The sequence below is a fragment of the Symphalangus syndactylus genome, chromosome 13 (assembly GCF_028878055.3).
Source record: "Symphalangus syndactylus isolate Jambi chromosome 13, NHGRI_mSymSyn1-v2.1_pri, whole genome shotgun sequence".
NCBI classification, from domain to species: Eukaryota; Metazoa; Chordata; class Mammalia; order Primates; family Hylobatidae; genus Symphalangus; species Symphalangus syndactylus.
Window position 1 is genome coordinate 65,289,781 of NC_072435.2, and position 22,720 is coordinate 65,312,500.

The following is a 22,720-nucleotide window of genomic DNA, read 5'->3' on the forward strand; positions in this document are numbered from 1 at the left end:
TATTAATAGATTTGTTTTAATAGATCTATGCACATTTTTGAGATATATATTCCTAGAAATCTTGTCTGTCCCAATCCACTGTTTATTACAGAGATGAGGGAGATGATGGTAATGTTGATGATGCTGATGACAGATGTGTGAATTTCATCTTCACCTCTACCTGACTTAGTTTTTGCAACTTTTAAAAAGAGAGCCTTTCTTTCAAATACTCTGGGGATCTGACCCTTGGTCAATTTGATGGCATGCATAGGACTGGAAGCAATTTCTTATTCTTTAAGAGTGCATTCTAACCACAGCTGGCTTCTGAATGGATGAGCTGCTACAAAATGTAATGGTCAAATATGTTACCTAATACTACAATTGGGGAAAATGGATATAGGCTGCTGCTTTGCCCTATGTGTTTCCTCACTCAGGAAACACAGATTGCTTTGTGGATATTAAGAACATGATTATCTACAAAGTCCTGGTCGGGGAAATCTCTGATGCTCACAGGGACACAGATCCAAGACATGGAGAAGATGACACAGATATGACTGAAACCTCTGCAGTTGAGGTCCTGGGCAGAGGAGCAGCTTAACTTACCCATCCATTGGCATCGTGTCTACTAATGTGACTGCAGACTATGGAAGGACATGCAGCTCTGACAGTGGAAAATGAGCAAAACTAGGGGGAAAAGGACACGCTGAACACTAAAGGCACATGAAGAACCTCAATGTCAATGCCCAAAATCATGAGGAAGTTGAGAATAGAATGCATCAGTCAAATTCTGTGGTGAAGGCTGAAAAAAGGAGCAAGATATTCAAAAATTCAAGCCAGAAAAGGGAATCATTAAGATGAAATGCTCAAAGTCTGTTTTGATTTTCTCCTAACCACACTACCCGTGTGCTAGTGGAAGACAAATGTAGACATGAAAAAAGATCAAGAAAGTCAAATATGCAAAGTCTCCCTCAGGGCCAGGAGCCAAATGCAGAAGTTCCTTTGCTCAGGGTGAGCAGGTGTCATTTAAGCTGCTCCTAGTCCAGACTGCAGCTGGGCTGTGGGCCATCACCAGATGACGGATAGCCTTCCCTGAACAGACTGAGTCCCACAGACTGGAAGGTGTTCTCTGTGATGCAATTCTTGAGCTAATGATATATTATAGAAACCTTGGGTGTGAGGCAGCATGATGCTGATGGCTATTTGCATTCATGGTCAAAACTTTCAAAAACTTCTGTGGGCAAGGTCAAAGCAGACACCCAAATTCAGTTTTCAGTTTCTTACTCAACAGGCATTGAAGAGCAAGGCACAGCAATAAGTGCTGGCTTGGGTAGGGTTCCTGGGGAGGATTCAAAGAAGGCACACCCTTTGCCTCAAGTGTTTTCCCTAGGCCAAGTGTACACATAGGGATCATGCAATACAGGCTGCTGTTTATATTCAGCTTTGGGAAGACTATAAGTCCAGAAATTAGAAAAGCATTTTGTTTGAGGAACATTGTCATATAAAATGTTTAGGTCTCCAAGTAACTGTCAAAATTTTTCTTGGCTGAAAATCTGTCTAGAGGATGATAGTAGTACCAGAGAACCTAATGCTATGTCTAGCAGTATGTCTTGGGGAATCAAGGATCCAGTTTAGAAACCAGGGACCATTTCCCTCTCTGTAGCCTGGACAGCCTACATGAGAGTACTTTCTCCCCTGCTTTCCATCTGCAACAAAGGAACTGACACTGCCTCTGCTTCCTTCTTTAGTGGGGGCCCTGCACGTGAGGCAGGAACAAAGGGGAAAATAGGAAGTGGGCATAGAACTCCCAGGGGCCTATGGCTGAGGAACTGGGTAGGGCCTAGGCAGTGCAAGGCCAGTCCAGGCTGCCTCCTGATTGACGCTCTCTCTTCAATTCTCTTCATGTCAGGGATTGTCTTGCCATTTTAATACCTTTGTTCTTTTATTCCTTCTTTTTTCCATCAAAAATTTTAGGCGCCTATTACATGTCAGACACTTTGCTCGGTACTGTGCAGGTCCTGAGATAAATAAGACTCAAGAATGAAACTTTTACTAAACTTTAAGCTCCAAATGAGAAACATTCACTGAATCTCCAGTGCTTAGGAGATCATCTGGCACATAGTAGCTACTCAATAAATATTTGTTGACTGAGTGAAGGCGCTCACAGTGATAGATACATGCACAGGGCTATATGAGATTGTGACCGTTCCTTCCAAGTATGACCTGCAAGGCCGTCCCTCCTCTGGCCTTAACCATTCTAGTCCAGTAATGCCAAATTCTGCCTTGGTTGTGCAGATGTCATTCAGGGCATTTGCTCTCTCGGGCCTTGGTTCATGGTGTTCTGTCTGGCTAGCATTCCTGTCTTAGTCTCATCCTTCCCCCTCCCTTCCTGTCTTACATCTTTCCCTAATGCTTAAAGTTATTAATGTATTTAACAATTAGTTGAGCACCCACAACATGCAAGGAATTGTACTAGAAACTGGTGATATGGTGGTGAACCATGGCCTTAAACATGTCCTCACTCTCAACGGGGTATATGTGATGCAGGAGAAGACAAAGAATGAAGTTGACACAATTAGTTGTCTTGTAATTGTGACTCATGCTGTGAAGGAGAACTGGTGCTATGAGCACATAAAGCAGAGGAACTTTGCCTAGACGTGGAGGTCAAGAGATCCTTCTCTGAGGAACAATGCTTACATTGGTGAAGGGGAAGGTAAGGGAATGGGAAGGAAGAGCTTTTGAGTCTGGGAAAACAGCATGAACAAAGGCTGGGAAGTGAAAGGAGCAGAGTTTGTCTGAGGAACTGGAGTAAGCCAAGATCTCGGTTGGGCTTCATCATCGCTAGGAAGCCTTCCTTTACATGTCCCTGAGAATATTTTCAACACCTCCTCAGAGCTGTAATGATTCTCTGTGCATAATTCCATCATTGTACTGTGTTTCTCACATTGTAATATAATCATATGTGATTATGTATGTATATATCAGCTGGGTCTTCCTGTCTAGACCACAAACTTTTAAAAGGCAATTTTTTTTAAACTTTTAAGTTTAGGGGTACAAGTGCAGGTTTGTTATATAGGTAAACTTGTGTCATGGGGGTCTGTTGTACAGATTGTTTCATCACCCAGGTATTAAGCCTAGTACCCATCAGCTGTTTTTCCTGATCCTCTCCCTCCTCCCACCCTCCACCCTCCACCTTCAAAAGGCCCCAGTGTGTGTTGCTCCCCTCTATGTGTCCAGGTGTTCTCATCATTTAGCTCTTAGTTATAGTGAGAACAGGCAGTATTTGGTGTTCTGTTCCTGTGTTGGTTTGCCGAGGGTAATGGCCTCCAGCTCAAGGCAATTACTTTTTAAGTCCCAACACTTAGTAGTGCATGATATGTTGAAGGTGATTGGTAAATGTTAGTCGAATAAAACAAAGAATGAATGATGGCAGTAAGCTCAGAATTATACTCTGGAATAACTTCCTGAAGTAAAGCTAATCCGTTTAGCCAGTTAAGCACCAAGCTACCATCTTTCACAGCCAGTCCAGCTAGTGAAGGGCTGAGAATCCTAAACGATGGTGGAGGGGCTCTCCTGCCACCTTGGGGAGTGTGTCAAGGGAGGAGCTGAGGGCTATGACAATGGTTTTCTTAAAACAACAACAATTGGCCGGGCGCAGTGGCTTACGCCTGTAATCCCAGCACTTTGGGAGGCCAAGGCGGGCGGATCATGAGATCAGGAGATCGAGACCATCCTGGATAACACGGTGAAACCCCGTCTCTACGACAAAATACAAAACAACAACAACAACAACAACAACAACAACAACAACAACGACAACAACAACAAGCGTTTTTGGTTCCTCTATCACATGGATGAATGCCCAGGCAGTTTACTTTTAATTGCCTCAATAGCTACTCAATAAATATTTGTATTTGTTTGTAATTCTATTATGTTCCAAAAGAAAATTTAGGGTACCCACAAAGGGCTGCCAACTTTTTTTTATCAGATAAAGACATTTAAAAAAAAGATTCTGCTGTTACTATCATTTACAAAATCTCTCAATTTAAAGAGGAATCCTTTGGATCAAACCCATTTAGCTTTAGGGAAAGTTCACTGTCCTGTCTTGATTGTTATCATTTTGCTGGGACCCCGTAGTGACAGTTGGGACAGCCTTTAATGATGTGAGAGCAGTGATTGCAGGTAGAGGATGCCCTGCTGGCTGGGGTGATGTGGGGGGGGGGGTCTGTCCAGGGGAAGGAGGGTGGCTGGGTCCTGAAGGGCCAGCAGTTGGGTAATCCTGGCTTGGAATCCACTTGAAGAAATTATCTCCAGCAAAATGTCCAAAAGCAATTCAGTGATTTCTCTGGGTCACTCTGGGCATTAATTTGAATAGCAAACATCTATGCGAGTAAAATCTGCTCTTCTTTAATTAAATTAGGTTGACACAAATGAACAGCTGAAAAGAATAGCCCAAATGAGAATTGTCGAATATGACTACAAACCTGAATTTGCATCTGCAATGGGAATAAACACTGCCCATCAAACAGGTACACACACAAATTCCCCTTTTAATTTTGTATTGCCAACTATTAAAATTTTAATTTCCTCTTTATTTTGAGGTTATGTTCTATGGCATTTGACACTATGTTGATCTAACTCGTTCTCTGTGAAACTCATAGTCACTAGAACAGGAAAGGTTAAAGAATTTCTGTGTCATTTTTACTCAACACCCCCACTCCTCCACCCCAAGGTACTGGTGGAGTAGGTTGAATATATAGTTTCTTTGCACTGGAGTCCTCTTGCTCATGGGCTGAGGGTTCAGGGACAGATGGCAGCTCAACCTATGTGAGGAACGGCATTGTGCAGTCGGGAGGTGGTGGGGCGTTAGCTTGATTTCCTTTCTTTTCCTATAGGAAGCCTTTGCCCCTAAAATATTCCTTCCTTCTTTAGGTTTCCTGGATTGGAGTATAAACATCACTTTGCTTACCCCTTCTCTTATCTAGATCCACTTACCCTGCCACCTTCTCCCTCCTTTACTTCTATGGACAGGGATTTTAAGGCACTTACCTCCCCCTGTTGGCCCAGAGTCTCAAAAAAAAAAAAAAAAAAAAACAAAAGAAAAAACAGAAAACACTCCCACTTTTAATCCTATAGTGGTTCTTGGCTCAAAATTCTTTCTTTGCTGCAAATGCATTGTAGATCAAAGCAAAAGCTTAGTGAGGATTTTCTCCAGAAAGGTCTTTCTTTGAAGATTAAACTTGTGGAGTGTTTTGTATATAGGAATGATTGCCCAGGAGGTGCAAGAAATCCTGCCCAGAGCAGTAAGAGAGGGTGGTGATGTCACCTGTGGAAACGGAGAGACCTTGGAGAACTTCCTCATGGTGGATAAGGTAATCATTGAAAAGATATCAGCTGCTATAAGCTATCAGTCTAGGGATAAACCCCCTTCTGTGATAGCACAACGGGCTGAAACATCCAACCGGGAGGTGGGACATTAAAATAATTCTTCACTGAGTTGTGGAGTGAGTAGGTATCAACTATCTTATAATTGATATTCAAATTGATTATAAGCACCAAAAAGAAGTTCCATATGATAAAAAGAAAAATGCATACGCAATAGTAAGAATTCGAGTTCAGCAGATCTTAACTGGCACTAGGAAAGTCCACTTAGCATGAATGCACTTTAAACAAGGGCCAAACATCATGATAAATACTGACAAAAAAGTTTTAATTAGACTTCATCTTTTAAAATGGTAATAAACTTATGAAAAATGCATTATATTTTATGTAATGCAACTTAAATTATAATTACACAATATGTTTCTTCTTAGAATGATTAAAGATTAAGTGAAGTGTTGAATTTTTGAGCATAGTTTTTTTTGATAAAACTGTGTTTGACTTTTACAGTATAATCATAAAGTGGGTCATTTTTACAAAGATATTCATGGGTGTGATCATTTTTTTCCCAAAGGCCTCTCTTAATTCTTTGATATTCAAATCATTCTCTTTTGAAGGAATACCATCATGCCTGTAGATTAGCTCTTCTTCATTTGGTAATGGATCTAAATCTGCCAGTTCCTTGCTTGTTGATGCTGTGTGTATGATTTGAGGAGTTCCCTAATACCACGTCTATTGATTCTATGAAATCCTGCATTTTTGCAAGGTTTGCAAATGCACTGTGATGCTGATTTGTTTTATACTGCATTATTATATTTGATGCTGAGAGGAAAGACCAATTGATGTAAGGGTTTTGTAGTCATGGGGAGAGATGCTTGAGTGGAGACTAATTTATAATTTGTCAGTTAATGGAGGTAATGCTCCCTGAACTTCAAAGTGCACATGCATCACTGGGAATCTTATTAAAATGTGGATTCTGATTCTGCAAGAATGGAGTGAGGCCAGAGATCCTGCAATTCCAACCAGCCTCCAGGTAATGCCAATCTTGCCAACCTTGCTGGTCAGATGCCACACTTGGAGCAGCAAAGCAGAGGATGCCTTTTCATGTTAGGCACCGCCACCATCTTCCACCTACCAGCCCCTGTACCACAAACTCTTAGATGAAATGGTCTGGGAGGCCTGCTCAGCCCAGGGCTGCAAGAGCAGAGTGCAGAAGTTGACTTACTGCCTCCTGCTTCCCAAGAACATATCTTCGATAGAAGCAATTCTTCAGTCTCTCTCCCAGACCTAGGCTATCATTTCACTTGAGAGGTATATCATGAAACATTTATTTATATATTTATTTCTGAGGTTTTTTATTGTGGTAAAATACACAAAACATAACATGTATTATCTTAACCATTTTTAAGCATACAGGTCATTGATGTTTGATACGTTCATCATGTTGTACAACCATCACCACCATCCATCTCCAGAACTCTTTTTCATTTTGTAAAACAAAAACTCTGTACCGGTAAAACAATAACTCCCCATTATCCGCTTTCCCTAGCCCCTGGCAACCACAATTCTATTGTCTGTTTCTATGATTCTGACTACATATAAGCAGAATCATAGAGCATTTCTTTCTTTTTTTGTGGCTGGCTTATTTCACTTAGCTTAATGTCCTTGAGGTTCATCTATGTTGCAGTGTGTATCGAAATTTCCTTTCTTTTTAAGACTGAATAATTTTCAACTTATTCACATTTTGCGTATCCATTCCTATGTTGATGAACTCTTGGGTTGCTTCCATGTTTTAGGTATTGTGAATAATACTGCTATGATTGTGAGTATTCAAATGTCTCTTCAATATTCTGTTTTCAATTTGGGGGGAATATTTACTCAGAAGTGGAACTGCTGGATCATATGGCAATTCTATTTTTAATTTTTTGAGGAACCACCATACTATTTCCCATGTGACAATATCATTTTACATTCCCACCAACAGTTCCCAAAGATTCCAGTTTGTCCACGTCCTCATCAATGCTTCTAATTTTCTTTTTTTCTTTTTTCAAACAGTAGCCATCCAAATGGGTGTGAGGTGATATCTCATTCTAGTTTTGATTTACATTTCCCTAATGATTAGTGATGTTGCGCATCTTTTCATGTGCTTATTGTTCATGTGTATATCTTCTTTGGAAAAATGTCAATTCAAGTCCTTTGCCCATTTTTGACTTGGGTTGTTTACTGTTGTTAGGTTTCAGGAATTCTCTATATATTCTGGATATTAATCCCTTATGAGATATATAATTTGCAAATATTTTCTCCCATTCTGTGGGTTGTCTTTTCACTTTCTCGAGATAGTGTCTTTGTGTACAAAAGTTTTAAATTTTAATGATATCCAATTTATCTATTTTCCCTTTTGTTGCCTATGCCAATGGTGTTCTATCCAGGAAATCATTGCCAAATCCAATATTGTAAAGATTGTCCCCTTTGTTTTCTTTTAAGAGTTTTATAATTTTAGGTTTTACGTTCATGTTTTTGATCCATTTTGAGTTAATATTTGTGTTAGGTAAGAGTCCAGCTTCATCCTTTTGTATATGGATATCCAGTTTTCCTGGCACCATTTGTTGAAAAGACTGTCCTTTTCCCATTGAATGGTCTTGGCATCCTTGTCTAAAATCACTTAACCATATATGTGAGAGTTTATTTCTGTGCTGTTTATTATGTTCCATTTGTCTGTATGTCTGTCTTTATGCGAGTACCACACTGTTTTGACTACTCTAACTCTGTAGTAAGTTTTGAAATCAGGAAGTGTGAGTCATACGGCTTTGTTCTTGTTTTTTGGGATTTCCTTGTCTATTTTCAGGCTCTCTTATGATCCCATGTGAATTTTAGAATGGATCTTTCTATTTCTGCAAAAGACAACGTTGGGATTTTGATAGGGATTGCACTGAATTTGTAGATCACTTTGGGTAGTGTTGACATTGTAACAATATTAAGTCTTCTAATCCCTGAACATGGGATGTATTTCTGTTTTATTTGTGCTTTCTTTAATTTCTTTCAGCAATGTTTTATGGTTTTTATTGTACAAATCTTTTACCATGTTGGTTAGTTAATTCACAAGAGTCTTATTTTTTTCGATGTGATTGTAAATGGGATTTCTTTCCTAGTTTTCTTTACAGATTGCTTACTGTTATTGTATAGAAATGCAGCTAATTTTTGTGTTGACTTTGTATCCTGCTACTTTGCTGAGAAATTTATTTTTAATAATAAAATACTGAAGTTTTCCAATAAATTACTTAAAAAATAAAATAGGGCCTGTTTTATTATTTCTAGGGCCCATTTAGAGGTCCTTTTTTTGAAGTAAATTATTAGAAAACTTTAGTATTTTATTATTAAAATAAAATTATAGCTTTTTTTTCATAAGCTTTCTGTCGTGAAAGGAAAGGAGTATAAGCACAGCTATTAGTCCCAGGGTACAGCCTTGGGAGTATGTCACCAGGCTGCCAAGGTGGGGGCTTATGGGGTTACCCTCTGGAAGCAGCTATATAACTTCTGGATGTGGCCCTCCACTAGAACACTAAAAAAGAAGTGTTCCTGAGTGGCAATGGGTAGGTAATGTCTTCCTGTGGCAGCCAAATAATTAGTTCTCTCCTTTGTTTCCAGTATTTTCCCATTCCCTAGTTGAGTTGATTGGGAATAGTTGAGACAGAATCTTCTCTTTCTATCAGGAGTTCCAAGGTCCATCCTCCTTCTTCCAGGAGAGGCTACAACCTAAGCTCATTCCTAGGAAGGCACACTCAGAGGTCTGGGGAGGTAGGGGGCAGCATTCCTGTTCCAGGCAGCCAGCCTCATTCATGTGTCACCTGAGGAGAAAACCATGCCAAGGCAGCACTCAGTTTATAAACTGGTAAAACTCACAGGAGTCCAGGATGGAAATGTTGTGATTCTCTTAAAAACAGGACCCTGGAGTGATGCAATCTATGGAGATGTCACTAAGGCCACACTCACAGAATCTGTAACACCACAAGCAAGTGAACATCTCCCCACTCTGATGATGCAGGAGAAGCCTGGCAGTGTGCTGTGCCTCACTTCTGAGGACAGACTTTGTTTGCTAGTTTAACCCTCAACACGGTGGGCTATCCCTGCCTACCTTATAAAAGCCTCACAGAGCATCTCCTTATTCTTTCTTGTTAAGAATACAGGCAAAGTGGCTCCTCTTGTCCCATGTTCTTTGTTAATTGTTAAACAAGCAGGATGTACAGTGAGCCTCTTGCTTTCCTGGACTTCTACCTATTCATGTGGGCAGTGTGGCTTTGGTTGCCACCTCCAGCGCTGCTTGTTTTAAGGAACTTTGCCAGGACGTCCTGGGCTTCATGTGCTGTAATAAGTGGAGGAGGTCATATGAAGGTACAGCCTCTCCATTCGTCACTCCATTTCTGTCCCACCACCTGATCCTTTTTTGTGAAGAAATTTTCATTGAAGTTCGAATGCAAATTAGAAACACTTATAGCTCTCCATGATTGCTATGTCACTTCTGCAGGTACCTCACAACCTGATGCCAAAATAGGAAAAAAGAATGGCTGGATCTTTATAGACTGTCTATGCAAGCAACCAAAGTGGGTGATCTTTGTCAAAGTTGGTACAAACAGCTTTTCTTTCTCCCTTCTCAGGAGAGATGACCTTACAAAATAAACTACTTATGTGGGGCAATTTGCCTCTTCTCCTATATTCCCCCACAGTGTCCCTGTGCCCCAGTGAAGGCCCAGTGGCAGGAGGTGGAGTGAGAGGGATTGGGAGTGACACTGAAAGCAAGGGGACGTGTAGGCTGTAGACACCTGGCCTAACCCTGCATTAAACCGGTGGCAGCTTGGCCTTTTCTGCTTGTTCATCTATCTCTTTATTTGGCAACTTTATTTGTTTCTGTGATTCTTTCGGGGCAGGTGATCACATTTTTTGAGCATTATTATTAGATGTGCTTGGTGTAAGGAAAACATACCCAGTAAATATAAGTACTGCCTTAAAGTAATTCACAACTGAACCTGTTTAAAGGTGAGGTGTGTCTTGTGAATAATTATTCCTTGGACAATTCTTGTTGATTTTTTTAAATTTAAGATTGCATGCTGTACACCACCCTACTGTGGCTTAGTATGTGGGTACTTTTTACTCATTGATTCTATTCTTTTTAATCATAATGTACCAGGAATTATCTATTTGAATGATGCAATGATAAGTAACCCTTAGTTCCTGTCTCCAAGTAGCTTATGGTCTAAGAGGGGGATGATAAGACAGGTACACAAGTAATAAAGCTCTAAGTAATAATGTGAGAAATACTATAGGATGCGTAAATAAAGCACTACATCAGCTCAGAGGAAGGAGAAAAGAAAGCTGGAGATGGGGCGGAGGTTCACAGGTGGAAAAGAAGGGGAAAGACTTGAGAGGCAAGCAAAAGAAGACATGATGGAGCTTGGGGACTGAAAATGTGGCCAAGGGAGGACAGACGGCTTCTCAAACCTTCCTTTTTCTTGTCCATGATATGCAATTAAACACTCAGTCCTATTTTTCTTCCTTTGGCAGTATCTTTGTATATCAGTTCTCTTCTTTATTCTCTTTATTCTTTCCATTTTTCTCCCACACTATTATAATGATCTCCTAACTGACCTGCTAGCCACCAGTAGAATTATCTTCTTTAAAAACAAAGCAAAACAAATCTCTGATCATACAATCTCCCTTTCCCACCAGCCCTTTATTGGCTACAGACTGTTATAACCCTCCACAATCGGGATGGAGTCTTCTCTTTCTAACTCGTTTCCTAACGCTCCCATAACCCCTTAATCCCATGATGCCTTCAGTGCAGCCAGACTAAACGACCTTCTCACCTTTTCTCAAATAAGCTGGGCCCTTTCAGAATATGATGTGTTTGTGTCCTTACCTTGGAAGCCTTTGCTGCTGCCCAACACTTTGCACTGAAAACTCCTACATATTCCTTCAAAAGCCTGGCGTTTCCCTGTGCTGCCTAGCTTCCATCTCTCTCCAGTAGCTTCCACCGCTCCCCTTCCCCGGATGCAGGTGCCTTTTGTTTGCCAGCGCCTCCCTCTCTCTGTTCCTCAAACCTGCCAAGTATGTTTCTGCCTTAGAGCTGTTCTGTTGAGTGGTTCTCAGCCCTAAAGACTCTTCAGATGATCTCATCATTTGGACCTTAGAGCAGTGCCGAGACCTTCCTTAACGACCCCATCTAACACAGTCCCTGCGTCACTTGGTTTCATTTTGTTTTTAAGAGTCAGGGCCACTGTGAGAATGTGTAGTGCCTTTGCTCTAATTTTAAAAAGGTGCCTCCTCTGGCTACTGCAGACCCTATTCGCACCCTCGGTTGGGCCTGTGCTGTAAACGTGCTGTAAACAAACTGTAAACTTGTTCAGGGCAGCCTGGAGGGTATTTGTCCCTAACTGAAATCATCTTGTTTATTCACTGACTTTTTTTTTTTTTTTTTTTTTTTGCCAGTCTCTCTTATTAGTTGTATGAGAGCAGAAATTTATGCTTTTTAAAACTATCCAACACTTTATTGTGGCTTTTACCCCAGAACTTCAAGTACTGTAGGAATTCAACAAATACTGGTAACATGAATTAATGAATTCTGTGATGCCTTGGTTGATCCTGTTTCTGTACTGCCTTAGGCCTCTGCATATACACCTTCTAGAGTATTTATTACATTGTATTGCCATTGTCTTTCCATTATCTTTCTCCTTCACTGGACTGTGAGACTCCTGAGGTCAGAGAATCTGCGTCATCAACGCTATGTTGATTAGTACAGTATCTGATACATTGTGGATACCCCTGATAAAAATTCGTGTATATTAATGCCAGAGTTTTTAAATCTCCATGAAAGGAAGAGAAGTGGTTTTATTAACTTAAGGAAATCTGAAGGAGAAGTGATTTTCTGAGGAAAAGATAAGGTCAATATTGGCTTTGAGATGTCAACTGAACATTCAGATGAAAAAAAAAAAAAGTCCAGAAGGTGACCGTGACTGTAGAACTTGGGAGGGCAGTTAGGGTAGAGAGGAAGCTGCAGCCATGGATGAAGATATTAATTAAGGAGGGAAAGGTTATGGGTATAGGTCACAGGTTGCAAGCCTGTGGCCAAGTCTGGGTTGCAGACATTTTTTCCCCCATAGTGTTTTAAAACATTTCAGATTTGTTCCCTATATTTAAAAATTAGGAGATCTTCATAAAAATATCAGATTTACGGGTCCTTTGAAATATCAGAAGGGCTGGGCACTTGGGCTGGGAAGTGGCCCCTCCAGTGAGGCTTCATGTGCTCTCACATCACTGCTACCTGTTACCTTCTTGGCCCTATGGACTTTCAAGTTTATATGGAATGAGAAACAAAAAGAACCAAAGAACCGAAAGCAACACCTTGAGGAACACACCCATTTAGGGCCTGTAGAGGAAGAAGAGAATCTGTGAGGGCTGAGAGGATTGGATGAAAGTAGGAAGAGAACATGGGGTAAGCGCAGTGTCAAGTCAAGTGAACGAATAGGATCAATAAGGAAATGGGGAGGAGAGAGATGAGATGTGAGGCTCTCTCTGGAACAAATACAAGGAGTGGGATGCAGGATACACACAGACTTAATTTTATAAAATACTGCCTACTGTTGCTCAGTTCTCATTCATAACAGCAATGCATGAGGCTTACTGTTTCTCTGTATCCTCAACACCTGACATTATCAGACTTTCTAAATTTTGCAATTCTGATTGAGTTAAAGGAGCATCATATTGTTTTAATTTACCTTTCTCTGGTTAGTAATAAAGTTGTGCATCTCTTTCTTATGTTAGCTATTAGGTTTTTCCTTCTGTGAATGGTTTGACTCAGTGTTTCATTGGGTTAACTTGTCTTTTTCGGGACAAGAATATAACTTTTCACTTGACTCTATTATTTTATTCTTTCCTGGTACTTTCAAAAATAAAATTAATATACCAAGTCTATAGTAACAGCTTAAGAGACTGACAATTATTTTCTATTCCAATGCCTTGTTAGCTTCCTTCCTAGTGCTAATTATACCCTTGAACTGTATTATTTATTTGTGGTTTACTTGTTATTGGTCAGTCTCTCCCACTGGAAAATATTCTCTATGAGGGCAGAGATCCTGTCTACTTAATCTAATTGTCTTATCCTCGCACTCAGGTGAGTGTCTAGCATATCATAGGTGCTTAATAAAGAACTACTGATTGTGTTCATCAATTGAATATTGAGGTGCATGTGTCAGGTACTGAGTTGGCCCTGAGGAGTCACAAGACAAAGTCACTGCCTTCAAAAGGAGCTTGTTAATCATCTTGGTAAGACAAGAAATCAAAGAATCACAACAAATTATGACATTTGCTAGTTCAACTGGAAACTTGTCTCAAAGGACTCAAGCCCTTTCCACAGAAAATTGCACTTAAATGAAAATAACAAAAATTAAATGAGGATTCTAAGGCAAACAAAGGGCAACAATATTGCACACAATTTTAAACACTTTTATGAATCTCGTGCTCTTTCTATGTAAAGCAGAAGAGAAAGGAGTCCAAGATTTGTCCTGTTTGCAAGAGAAATATGCATGCTAGGGAAGCCTGTCCTCCAGAGACCTGTTGAAAAGCCACCTGGAAGTCTGAGCTTCCACACCATCCCAGCAGCCTGCTTTTCTGGTTTAAGGATTCTGTGTTTTTAAATCCATGTCAGGGCTCAGTACTCTCTCTGCAAAATAAACTCCTGGACAAAAATCTAAAGCTGAGTTTATTCAAAGCCCAAACAATTGCCAGACACACCCATTGGCTAAAGACAGTTTTTCTCCCGTTGGCAATCATTTTTACAATGCTCGATTACAGGCTGTTTTATTCCCATGGTTTTATTATACAACATCAGTCCATGCAACACCAGATGCATCATTTACCATAAGGAGAGATTTTCAAGTCTGCAATGCTCTCTTGTGAGGAAAGACATAAAGGCCTATTTCAACTTCTTGAAGCTCGCTTTGCCATCAGGCTAAGTTACCCTCGCTCAGTGTCGCTAAATAAAGGATGAATTGTAGCTTCCAAAGAGAGGAGAAATCAGCTCCTCTGCCTGGCTATGCCCCAATATCTTGGGTACATTATCTTTAGACCTGCAATGGACCCAGGAGCTTCCAAGCTGTGTTCTGCCGAGTCCAGGGATTTCCTGGAGGGGGTGGGGTGAGAGGGAACTCAAGGGCTTTCATCTGTTTCCTGAGCCAATCTCCTCGCAAAGAGGACAGGACCTAACCTGAGTAGAAGCTGGTTTGTTAGTTATCATGGAATCACCAGCCCGTTGCCCTAGATGATAAACACTAGTGTTTATTTAATTCACTCACATTTCCATGGACATTTCCCAACATGAAAAAGGAATTTGGGCCTTAGGTGTTTTCTTGTTTCTGTTTTCGTTCTGTTTTGTTTTGTTTTTTGCTTCTCTGATACTTCAGATAAAAGAATAAACTAGACGCTGGTACTCTCTTCATTTCTCTAGAGAGCAACACTATGACCTCTCAGTGCCTCGTGCCATGAACCACCTGTAAGAATATTTATTCATGTAATCATCAAATGTGTACTGAGTTATTAGTCTGTGCTGGAGTGGCAACTATGGATGAAATGTAAGCCCTGTCCAGGTGAGCCCACTCTCCAGGTAAATCTGACACCAAGTTTAAGGAAGGTGGGAACAGGGGAGGACAGGTGATTCAGGTAGAGGAAGCAGCATGTGCTAGATCCAGAGGCTAGAGGAATCCTGCCATGTTCCGTGAATGGCAAATGGTTCAACATGGTGAGAGCATGGAGCATGAAGAGGGCTGTAGTGAAAGATGAGTTTTAGATAAGGGATACCCACTCTGAGCTCACTAACAGCTCTGATTTCATGAATACTTTCCTGTTGTTTTCATGTGCAATACACTTACCGGACTGCCTCTAGTGCCCATTTAGAAAACACGCTCATTCTGTCCATATGTACCCTAACTCCATAGCGAGTCTCAAACAGTGAGTAAAAGTTTCTTAGGTTATTTGAAGCAGTTGCCACCTTTTGCTTCACAATCTCATTAGAAAATTTTGGTGGCAAGCTAGTTTAATCATTTTTACATCACAACTGTAAAGTTGTGTTTCAGCTGAGGTAGTGGACCCTATTTAAAACCGTTAATAGCTGGACAAAGTAGAGTAATTAATTGGGTTCAATTACAAAATGGTTAGTCGTCAAGGATGGGCATCAAATTGGGAGACTTCAAAATGCCCCTCAGCCCTAATGAATCCAAGCTTCTTTAAAACATTTTTTTTTTGTAGAGCTGGGGTCTCACTATGTTGCCCAGGCTGGTCTTGAACTCCTGGCCTCAAGCAGTCCTCCCACCCTGGACTCCCAAAGTGCTGGGATTACAAGTGTGAGCTAATGCGTCTGGCTCATGAATCCAAGATTCTACATGGGGTCCAGACATGTGTATTTAGAAAAAAGTTCCTAAGGCATCTGTGATATGGGTTCTTGGTTCAAATCTGCTCATACAGACTTAATCACTTGCGTAGAAAAGAACATTTTCAGAAAAACTCTAGATTATAGTTTTGAGCATATTTATACTAGATTCACTGTGACAATGGGGAACAGAAGTCAGAACTCCAAATACTTCAGTAAGAGTCAACCCCTATGATATGTATTGGAAATTTACTTTTTGGTAATTTTCTATTGGATGGATCCATAAAGTCAGAGCCAGCCATAATTATAATCAGGAAAGTGGTAGTAAATTTCCTCTCCACTTTTATTTCCTCTTGAATAGGAAAACATGAATTATCTCCTTGCCTATTGGATCTACCTGTAAGATATATGGTACTGGCAAATTTGAGTTGGAGAAATTAAACCTGGCCTTTTATCATTATTGACAAGTAACCAGTCAATTGCAGCCATTGCTTGTATCCTGTGAGGCAGTATTGAAAGTCCTGTTGAAGAAAATACTGCAGAAAGAACTTCCTGCAGTTTAGAGGGGACTTTATTATAATTTTCCATAGTCTGCTTTGGCTTGAGCTAAATCATAAATTAACGTATTAAGCAATTTTTTTTTTTTTTAAAGAAGAAGGTTGTTACCAAGGGAATAAAAAGAGTATCAGTAGTGTTAGTGAGGATGGAGAGAAGTGGGTAGCTTTGGGAGATTTAGGATGCCGAACTGACAGTCCTGCATGGCAGATTGCCTGCCAGTGAGCAGGGTGCAGGGAGGGTCAGAGAGGACGGCTGGAAATCTGTTTTGGGCTGCTGGTGGACATCAGCTGACCATGTGATCCACTGTAAATAATACAGCTGTAATTATAGTATAAGGCTCTCTACAGGGTAAACATAGTAAATAATGATTTGACATTTATCATGATTTAGAATCATAGAATGCTGTTTCTATCTTCATAATTTCTGCCTTATTTTTATTACAACAAATTTAGGAATAAAGGAAAACCTGTAGCAGGATTAGAAAATTTAGAAGGGCTTTTGTTAGGAGATTTTTGTTTTTGTTTTGTGATTTAAAAAAACACTTTTAATGAAAAATTTCAAATGTATAAAAAAACTAGAGAGAATAGTAATGAAACCCCATGTATGCCTCACTCAAATTCCCCAGTTATTCATTTCAATTCTTGTCCAATCTTATTTTATTTAAATCACTCACCAACGACCCTCTCCCACCAACTAGATTATTTAAAGCAACCTCCAACATCATACTATTTTATTACAGATTTTCAATACTTTTTTTCTGAAAGAAAAATGACCTCTTAAAACCGGAACCACTGTAACATTATCACACCTAAAAATGTACAGTAATTCCTTAATATTATCAAATCCAGTTGGTGTTGAAATTTCCCCACTTGTTTTTACATATGTATGTATAAAACAAAGAAACAAATACATGCAATAGTTTTAGTAAACATTGAGGATTATTGCCTAGATCTATTGTTTCATTAGGGGTTGGAAAACAGTGATACTCTATCATTTCTTCTTTATTTATTCTCTGAAATTTATTATCTGGAATTCTTTTTAAATGAACTTTCAAATCTGTAGATGTTATATAGGACATACAGGACAAAAGTTTTATTCTTTTATTTACAAGATTTTTTAAAAAATGAGTTAAGCCCTTAATGTCTCCCAAAGGTAAATAATAAACTATTTTTAAAAATTGAATAGGATTTTGGATGCTTTTAAAGCACATCTGATTCTTTGTTCTATCATGGTAATTAGCCCTTTGATGTTCTATCTTTGGCCAACAAGAGCTTCTTCAGTTAGCTCCTGAGTCATTTTGACCCAACCACAGTACTCTGTGATAGCTTCCTTATTTTCTCGTATTGAAAGATTTTCCAGGTTCACCTCAGACATATCTTACCCTAGATCTGGAAAAGTACCCAAAATCTGGGTCCTTTCACTGGGAATAGTATTTAGAGACTACAATGAGGAGTCTTCATTGTTAGTAGGTGGGAAGTTTTTTTCCAGTCCTTTTTAGTTAATGTAGCTAGAAAATGTCTTTTTCTTTTAAGAAATAAAATATATCAGAAATTAATAGTCATATTTCTAACTTAAATTTAGATTTGCTAGGCTTTTACTAAATGTTTTAATTTTATGTTTATATCTCTTTTCTTAAATGTTAAAAATCTTGGTTTATAGCACTATTAACTATGTATTTGTTTTATCCAAATATATATGTGTGCTGTCTATGTGTGTATAATCTATCACTATTATTACTAACAGTATGATTATTGAAAAGCTTAAGATTCCCTTGCTGGTTGATTTTTTTTTTTATTTTTATTTTTTGTCTTCAGGCTCTATCTCTCTGGGAATGGGCAGTCAAATTACTATGTTTTGAAGTCGCTTAATCAATCTTCTCTGTAAGGTTAAACCAGAAACTCAATACCCAATTAAGCTTATTTGTTTTATTTTGCCTTCTGTTTCTAGGGGATGTTTTTAAAAATTTTGTTTATTTTTTATACGTATTTAAAATACCCACGTATGGGCCGGGCGCGGTGGCTCACGCCTGTAATCCCAGCACTTTGGGATGCCAACGAGGGCGGATCACGAGGTCAGGAGATCAAGACCATGCTGGCTAACACAGTGAAACCCTGTCTCTACTAAAAATACAAAAAATTAGCCGGGCGTGGTGGTGGGCACCTGTAGTCCCAGCTACTCGGGAGGCTGAGGCAGGAGAATGGTATGAACCCGGGAGGCAGAGCTTGCAGTGAGCCGAGATCGTGCCACTGCACTCCAGCCTGGATGACAGGGCGGGACTCCATCTCAAAAAAAAAAAAAAAAATCATAAAATACCCACATATTCTAAAGGTTAATTTATAAAAACAGGATACGTTCAGAGAATCTGGGTTCTATCCATTTCACCCATCTTGTTTCTTCCTTTCCATTATGTGTAACAATTTTAAGTTAGTTTTTGTTTATCCTTCATTTTATTAATGTAAGAAAATATAGACGTTTTGTATTCTTCTTATACTACAGACTTTGCTCCATAACAGTATATAGAGATATTCTTCCTTTCTTTTTACAGTTGCATAGTATACTGCTATGCAAATGTACCACAGTTTATTATCAATTCCCCTATTAATGGACATTTGGTTTGATTGTGGTCTCTTTTATTTCTTACTTTTCTCCACGAGGTCTGTGGAATAGAGTCCTAGAAGTGGGTTTACTGGCTCAAAAATAAAAATATATGTAATTTTGCTAGATATTGCTAAATTCTACTCCAGAAGGTTTTATCAATTTGTTATTTGGATGGATTTTGAAGGATGTATGGTAAGACTTCGGGAAAAATGTAGGGTTTTCTGATGACGTTTGAGAAGCTGATACAAGTATGTTTTTTTGTTGTTGGATTTTTTGTGTTTTTTTGGTAAGTTTTCTTAAAGCAAACATAGGCCTCAGAAATCAAGCTTTGGTCACTTTGCATCCCAAATACGAAGGTTTTCTGCTTCCCTAAGCTGCTAACTCATAGCACTTTTCAATTCACTTGTGTCCGTTCTTACTGAGCATTTCCTATGGGCAAAGGCATGTGCTAAATACTGGTGAGATATGCAAATAAATCAACATAATTCTGCTCTCCACAAACTCATGATCCAGGTAGGAGACAGACACATAACACCTGATACAAGGCAAATGGCCAGGTGATAGAATTGAACATACTTTGAGGACATTGTAGAGTGAGTGGTGCTTTCTGACTAGTGGTCTCTGGGGAGATACTGGGTATGATGGGATTTGGACTGGCCTTGAGGAAGGGCATTTTTATCATAGGTAATTACGGGAAAGAGGTCTCAAACACTGGAGAGTGCAGGGTGTTCAGGGGGCCTCAACAGATCTGTGTGGCTGCTCTGGGAGTTTCAGAGAGTTCTCCAGTGTATCATGAGATACATCTGTCTTTGAACTGCATACACTAAGCCTTGAATCTGGAATGTTCAGCTTTTGATTCTTTCTGAGTGATTGCTCTACAGTGTTCGAAACCCTCAAAGCTTCAATTTGGATGATAAGAATCTCAAAGCCACATAGCCCTGAGTTTGACCCTCAACCACAAAACAGTCTCTATTGCCCTTGAACTCAGCTTTGGACCAGCCTCTCTGCCATTCAGAAAGTGCTGTGGGATTTTGAACTTGCAAACAGAGAGAAAGATAGGAGGAGAGGTCATGGGGTTGGGATGTTAGTTGATAAGAGCTTTCCAGGCTTTTTGTTATGGCTGAGAAATGGGCATATGTGTTCATATGACAACTGAAGTGTGTGGGCGGGGAAGAGGATGGCCTGGACTCTGCGTTTGGTTGGTCTCCCCTTTCTTTTTCTGATGTGTCAGTGACATTCTGTGAACAGGAAGAACTATGTGCTTTAAAAAAAAATTGCTTTTTTTTTAAGTTAGGCTACAATATAAGCAGTATACAATAGTTCATTGGATGTTGACGCAGATATTGACACCTCAATAATTATCTTCTCATTTATAGATGAAGAAATGGAAGCACAGAGAGGTTATTGCATTTTGTCTGGAGTCTCACTTCTAGTAGGTGACAGAACTCAGAGAAAAGCCCAGGTCTTTGTTCCTTCTTCCCTCACATGAGCAATTTGATGCGTATTTTACTAGGGAGAACTAGAGTCATTTTCTAGGAATTTTGGTGATGGACAGACAATTAACATTCAGAAGCCTGTTTTGACTTTCTTTTTTCTTCTTCTTTTTTTTTTTTTGAGATGGAGTTTCACTCTTGTTGCCCAGGTTGGAGTGCAATGGCATGATCTCAGCTCACTGCAACCTCCGCCTCCTGGGGTTCAAGCGATTCTCCTGCCTCAGAATTTTAAATATGGAATAATGGCCATTGAAAATAAATCTTTCAATTCCAGATTTGCCAATGTCCTTCAGCTCCATTTTTGAGTTACAAGGTTGTATTTTCATTTTATTGGAAATTGAACAGAAGCAGTTTACTACACAGCCAGCAGTTTAGCAAGACCGTGTTCAGTTTCAAACCTCTCCAGATTTAACTTGAATGAACTTGAAGATGTGTGTGTCTGTAACCATTTTCAACGGTATAATCCAGCTGTCTTTGAATGGGCTGTGGACAGCCTTGTAGTGATTTCAAATTGTTAATTTATGCACTCTGTTTGATTTTTCCCTTTTAGGACCAGATCTTTATGGAAAATGTAGGTGCAGTGAAGCAACTGTGCAAACTAACTAACAACCTTGAGGAGCGAATAGAAGAGTTAGAAATATGGAACAGAAAGCTGGCCCAGCTAAAGCGGCTCAGTAGTTGGAAATCATCAGCCAGTGAAGCAAGCACAATCAGGTACATGCAGCCAGGATTGCCATAGAAATTTGGGGAAAGGAGAGAGTGAGCTCTTTCCAGAGTAAGATCAATCTAAATGGTCTTTTTGGTCAAACAGCAACCGCTACTTTCTGATAATGAAGTCTGCATTTTTCTTTTAGAATATTTTGGAGCACAATTTGTCTTATGTGATAACTTTCTTATTTTTTTCTGTTGCTGTTTTTTTGTTTTTGAGCCTGAGTTTTGCTGTTGTTGTCCGGGCTGGAGTGCAATGGCGCGATATTGGCTCACTGCAACCTCCTTCTCCCAGGTTCAAGGGATTCTCCTGCCTCAACCTCCCGAGTAGCTGGGATTACAGTGCCCGCCACCATGCCCAGCTAATTTTTGTATTTTTAGTAGAGACAGGTTTCACCATGTTGGCCAGGCTGGTCTTGAACTCCTGACCTCAGGTGTTCCACCCACCTCGGCCTCCCAAAGTGCTGGGATTACAGGCGTGAGCCACCACGCCCAGCCCTGTTGCTGTTTTAAAAGTGGAAAAAAACCATGAGACATCTGTTTAGTAGCAGTTGTTATAGGAAGTGCTAAATTTTAGCATAAGGGTGGCTTCTCCTTTAATGAGGAGAAGTGGTCATTTCTAAATTTAGAAAACCATGTTTGGTCCTCGGGGGAAAACTTTTTGTTATTTTTTTTTTAGTTGCTTAAGAAGGTAAATGCACATTTCCTGGGGTTTAGTTTTGAGAAAAAGAGAAATACAATGTTTAATTCATTCAGTTATACTTACTAAAGTTCCTTTTCACAAAAGGAACTCTCAATTGCCATGACTTTTTGTTTTCAAAATATCACTGTATTGCAAAACAAAGTCATATTGCTATGTTAGTGACAGCCTGGGCCTTTGTCATATACCTTCTGGAGAGGTATTTGAATAGTAACCAATTTTCTCTCTCTTTTAAAGCAAATCTAGCAGAGCCGTTAGTGCATCTTCTCCAAGAAGGGCCGTTCATAGAAAAAACAACAAGGTAAATAGACAAATTTACAATGAAAGGAAATGATGTTTTCTACTTAAAAAGTCTTTGGAGAAATCAGTCAAGAATTTTTTTCTCATTTATTTGTTGAGAAAATCCCTAGTTTGCATCCTTATGTACTATATGTGTTTAAATATTAGCCCTCTAGTAGATATTAAATGGCTTTTAAAAGCAAAGTTTAGAGAAACGAGCACAGAATATATCAATCTCAGAATTATTATCTGCAAGTTTTTGTTTACGTTGTCCCCTTCAGGTGAAAGTCAGCAGCCTCGGCATACAGATGGCCTTGTGCTGCCAGATCTATGTACATGCCTTGACCCCCACCCCCTTATCTTTGGCTTTAGGAGATCCCAAAGGGACTTTAGTTAATCCTCAAATCCCTCTTTTCCCTTTGATATTTAGTACTAAATATGCAAATGGAAGAATAGGTATTCACTTGCTGGCAAAGGTTAAAATGTGATGGTTTTATTAGTGAATAAAGAAAGCATTTATTAAGTAGGATAGTATTTATAGTTAAAGCGAAGGTTAATCATTTATTAACTTGAAGGACACCCTCTCCATCACAGAGAAATATCAGTAAGGGAGAAGCT

The 22,720-nt window shown here is 39.5% G+C and overlaps 1 protein-coding gene across 1 annotated transcript in view; it reads left to right on the forward strand.

Moving 5' to 3' along the window:
- MYRFL (myelin regulatory factor like) overlaps nt 1-22,720 on the forward strand; it is a 124,732-nt gene that overhangs the window by 76,635 nt on the left and 25,377 nt on the right. The window contains exons 12-15 of the mRNA XM_055237899.2: nt 4,397-4,505; nt 5,239-5,348; nt 20,966-21,129; nt 22,061-22,124. Of these exons, the coding sequence (XP_055093874.1) occupies nt 4,397-4,505; nt 5,239-5,348; nt 20,966-21,129; nt 22,061-22,124 (447 nt within the window). The remainder of the gene's footprint in view (nt 1-4,396; nt 4,506-5,238; nt 5,349-20,965; nt 21,130-22,060; nt 22,125-22,720) is intronic.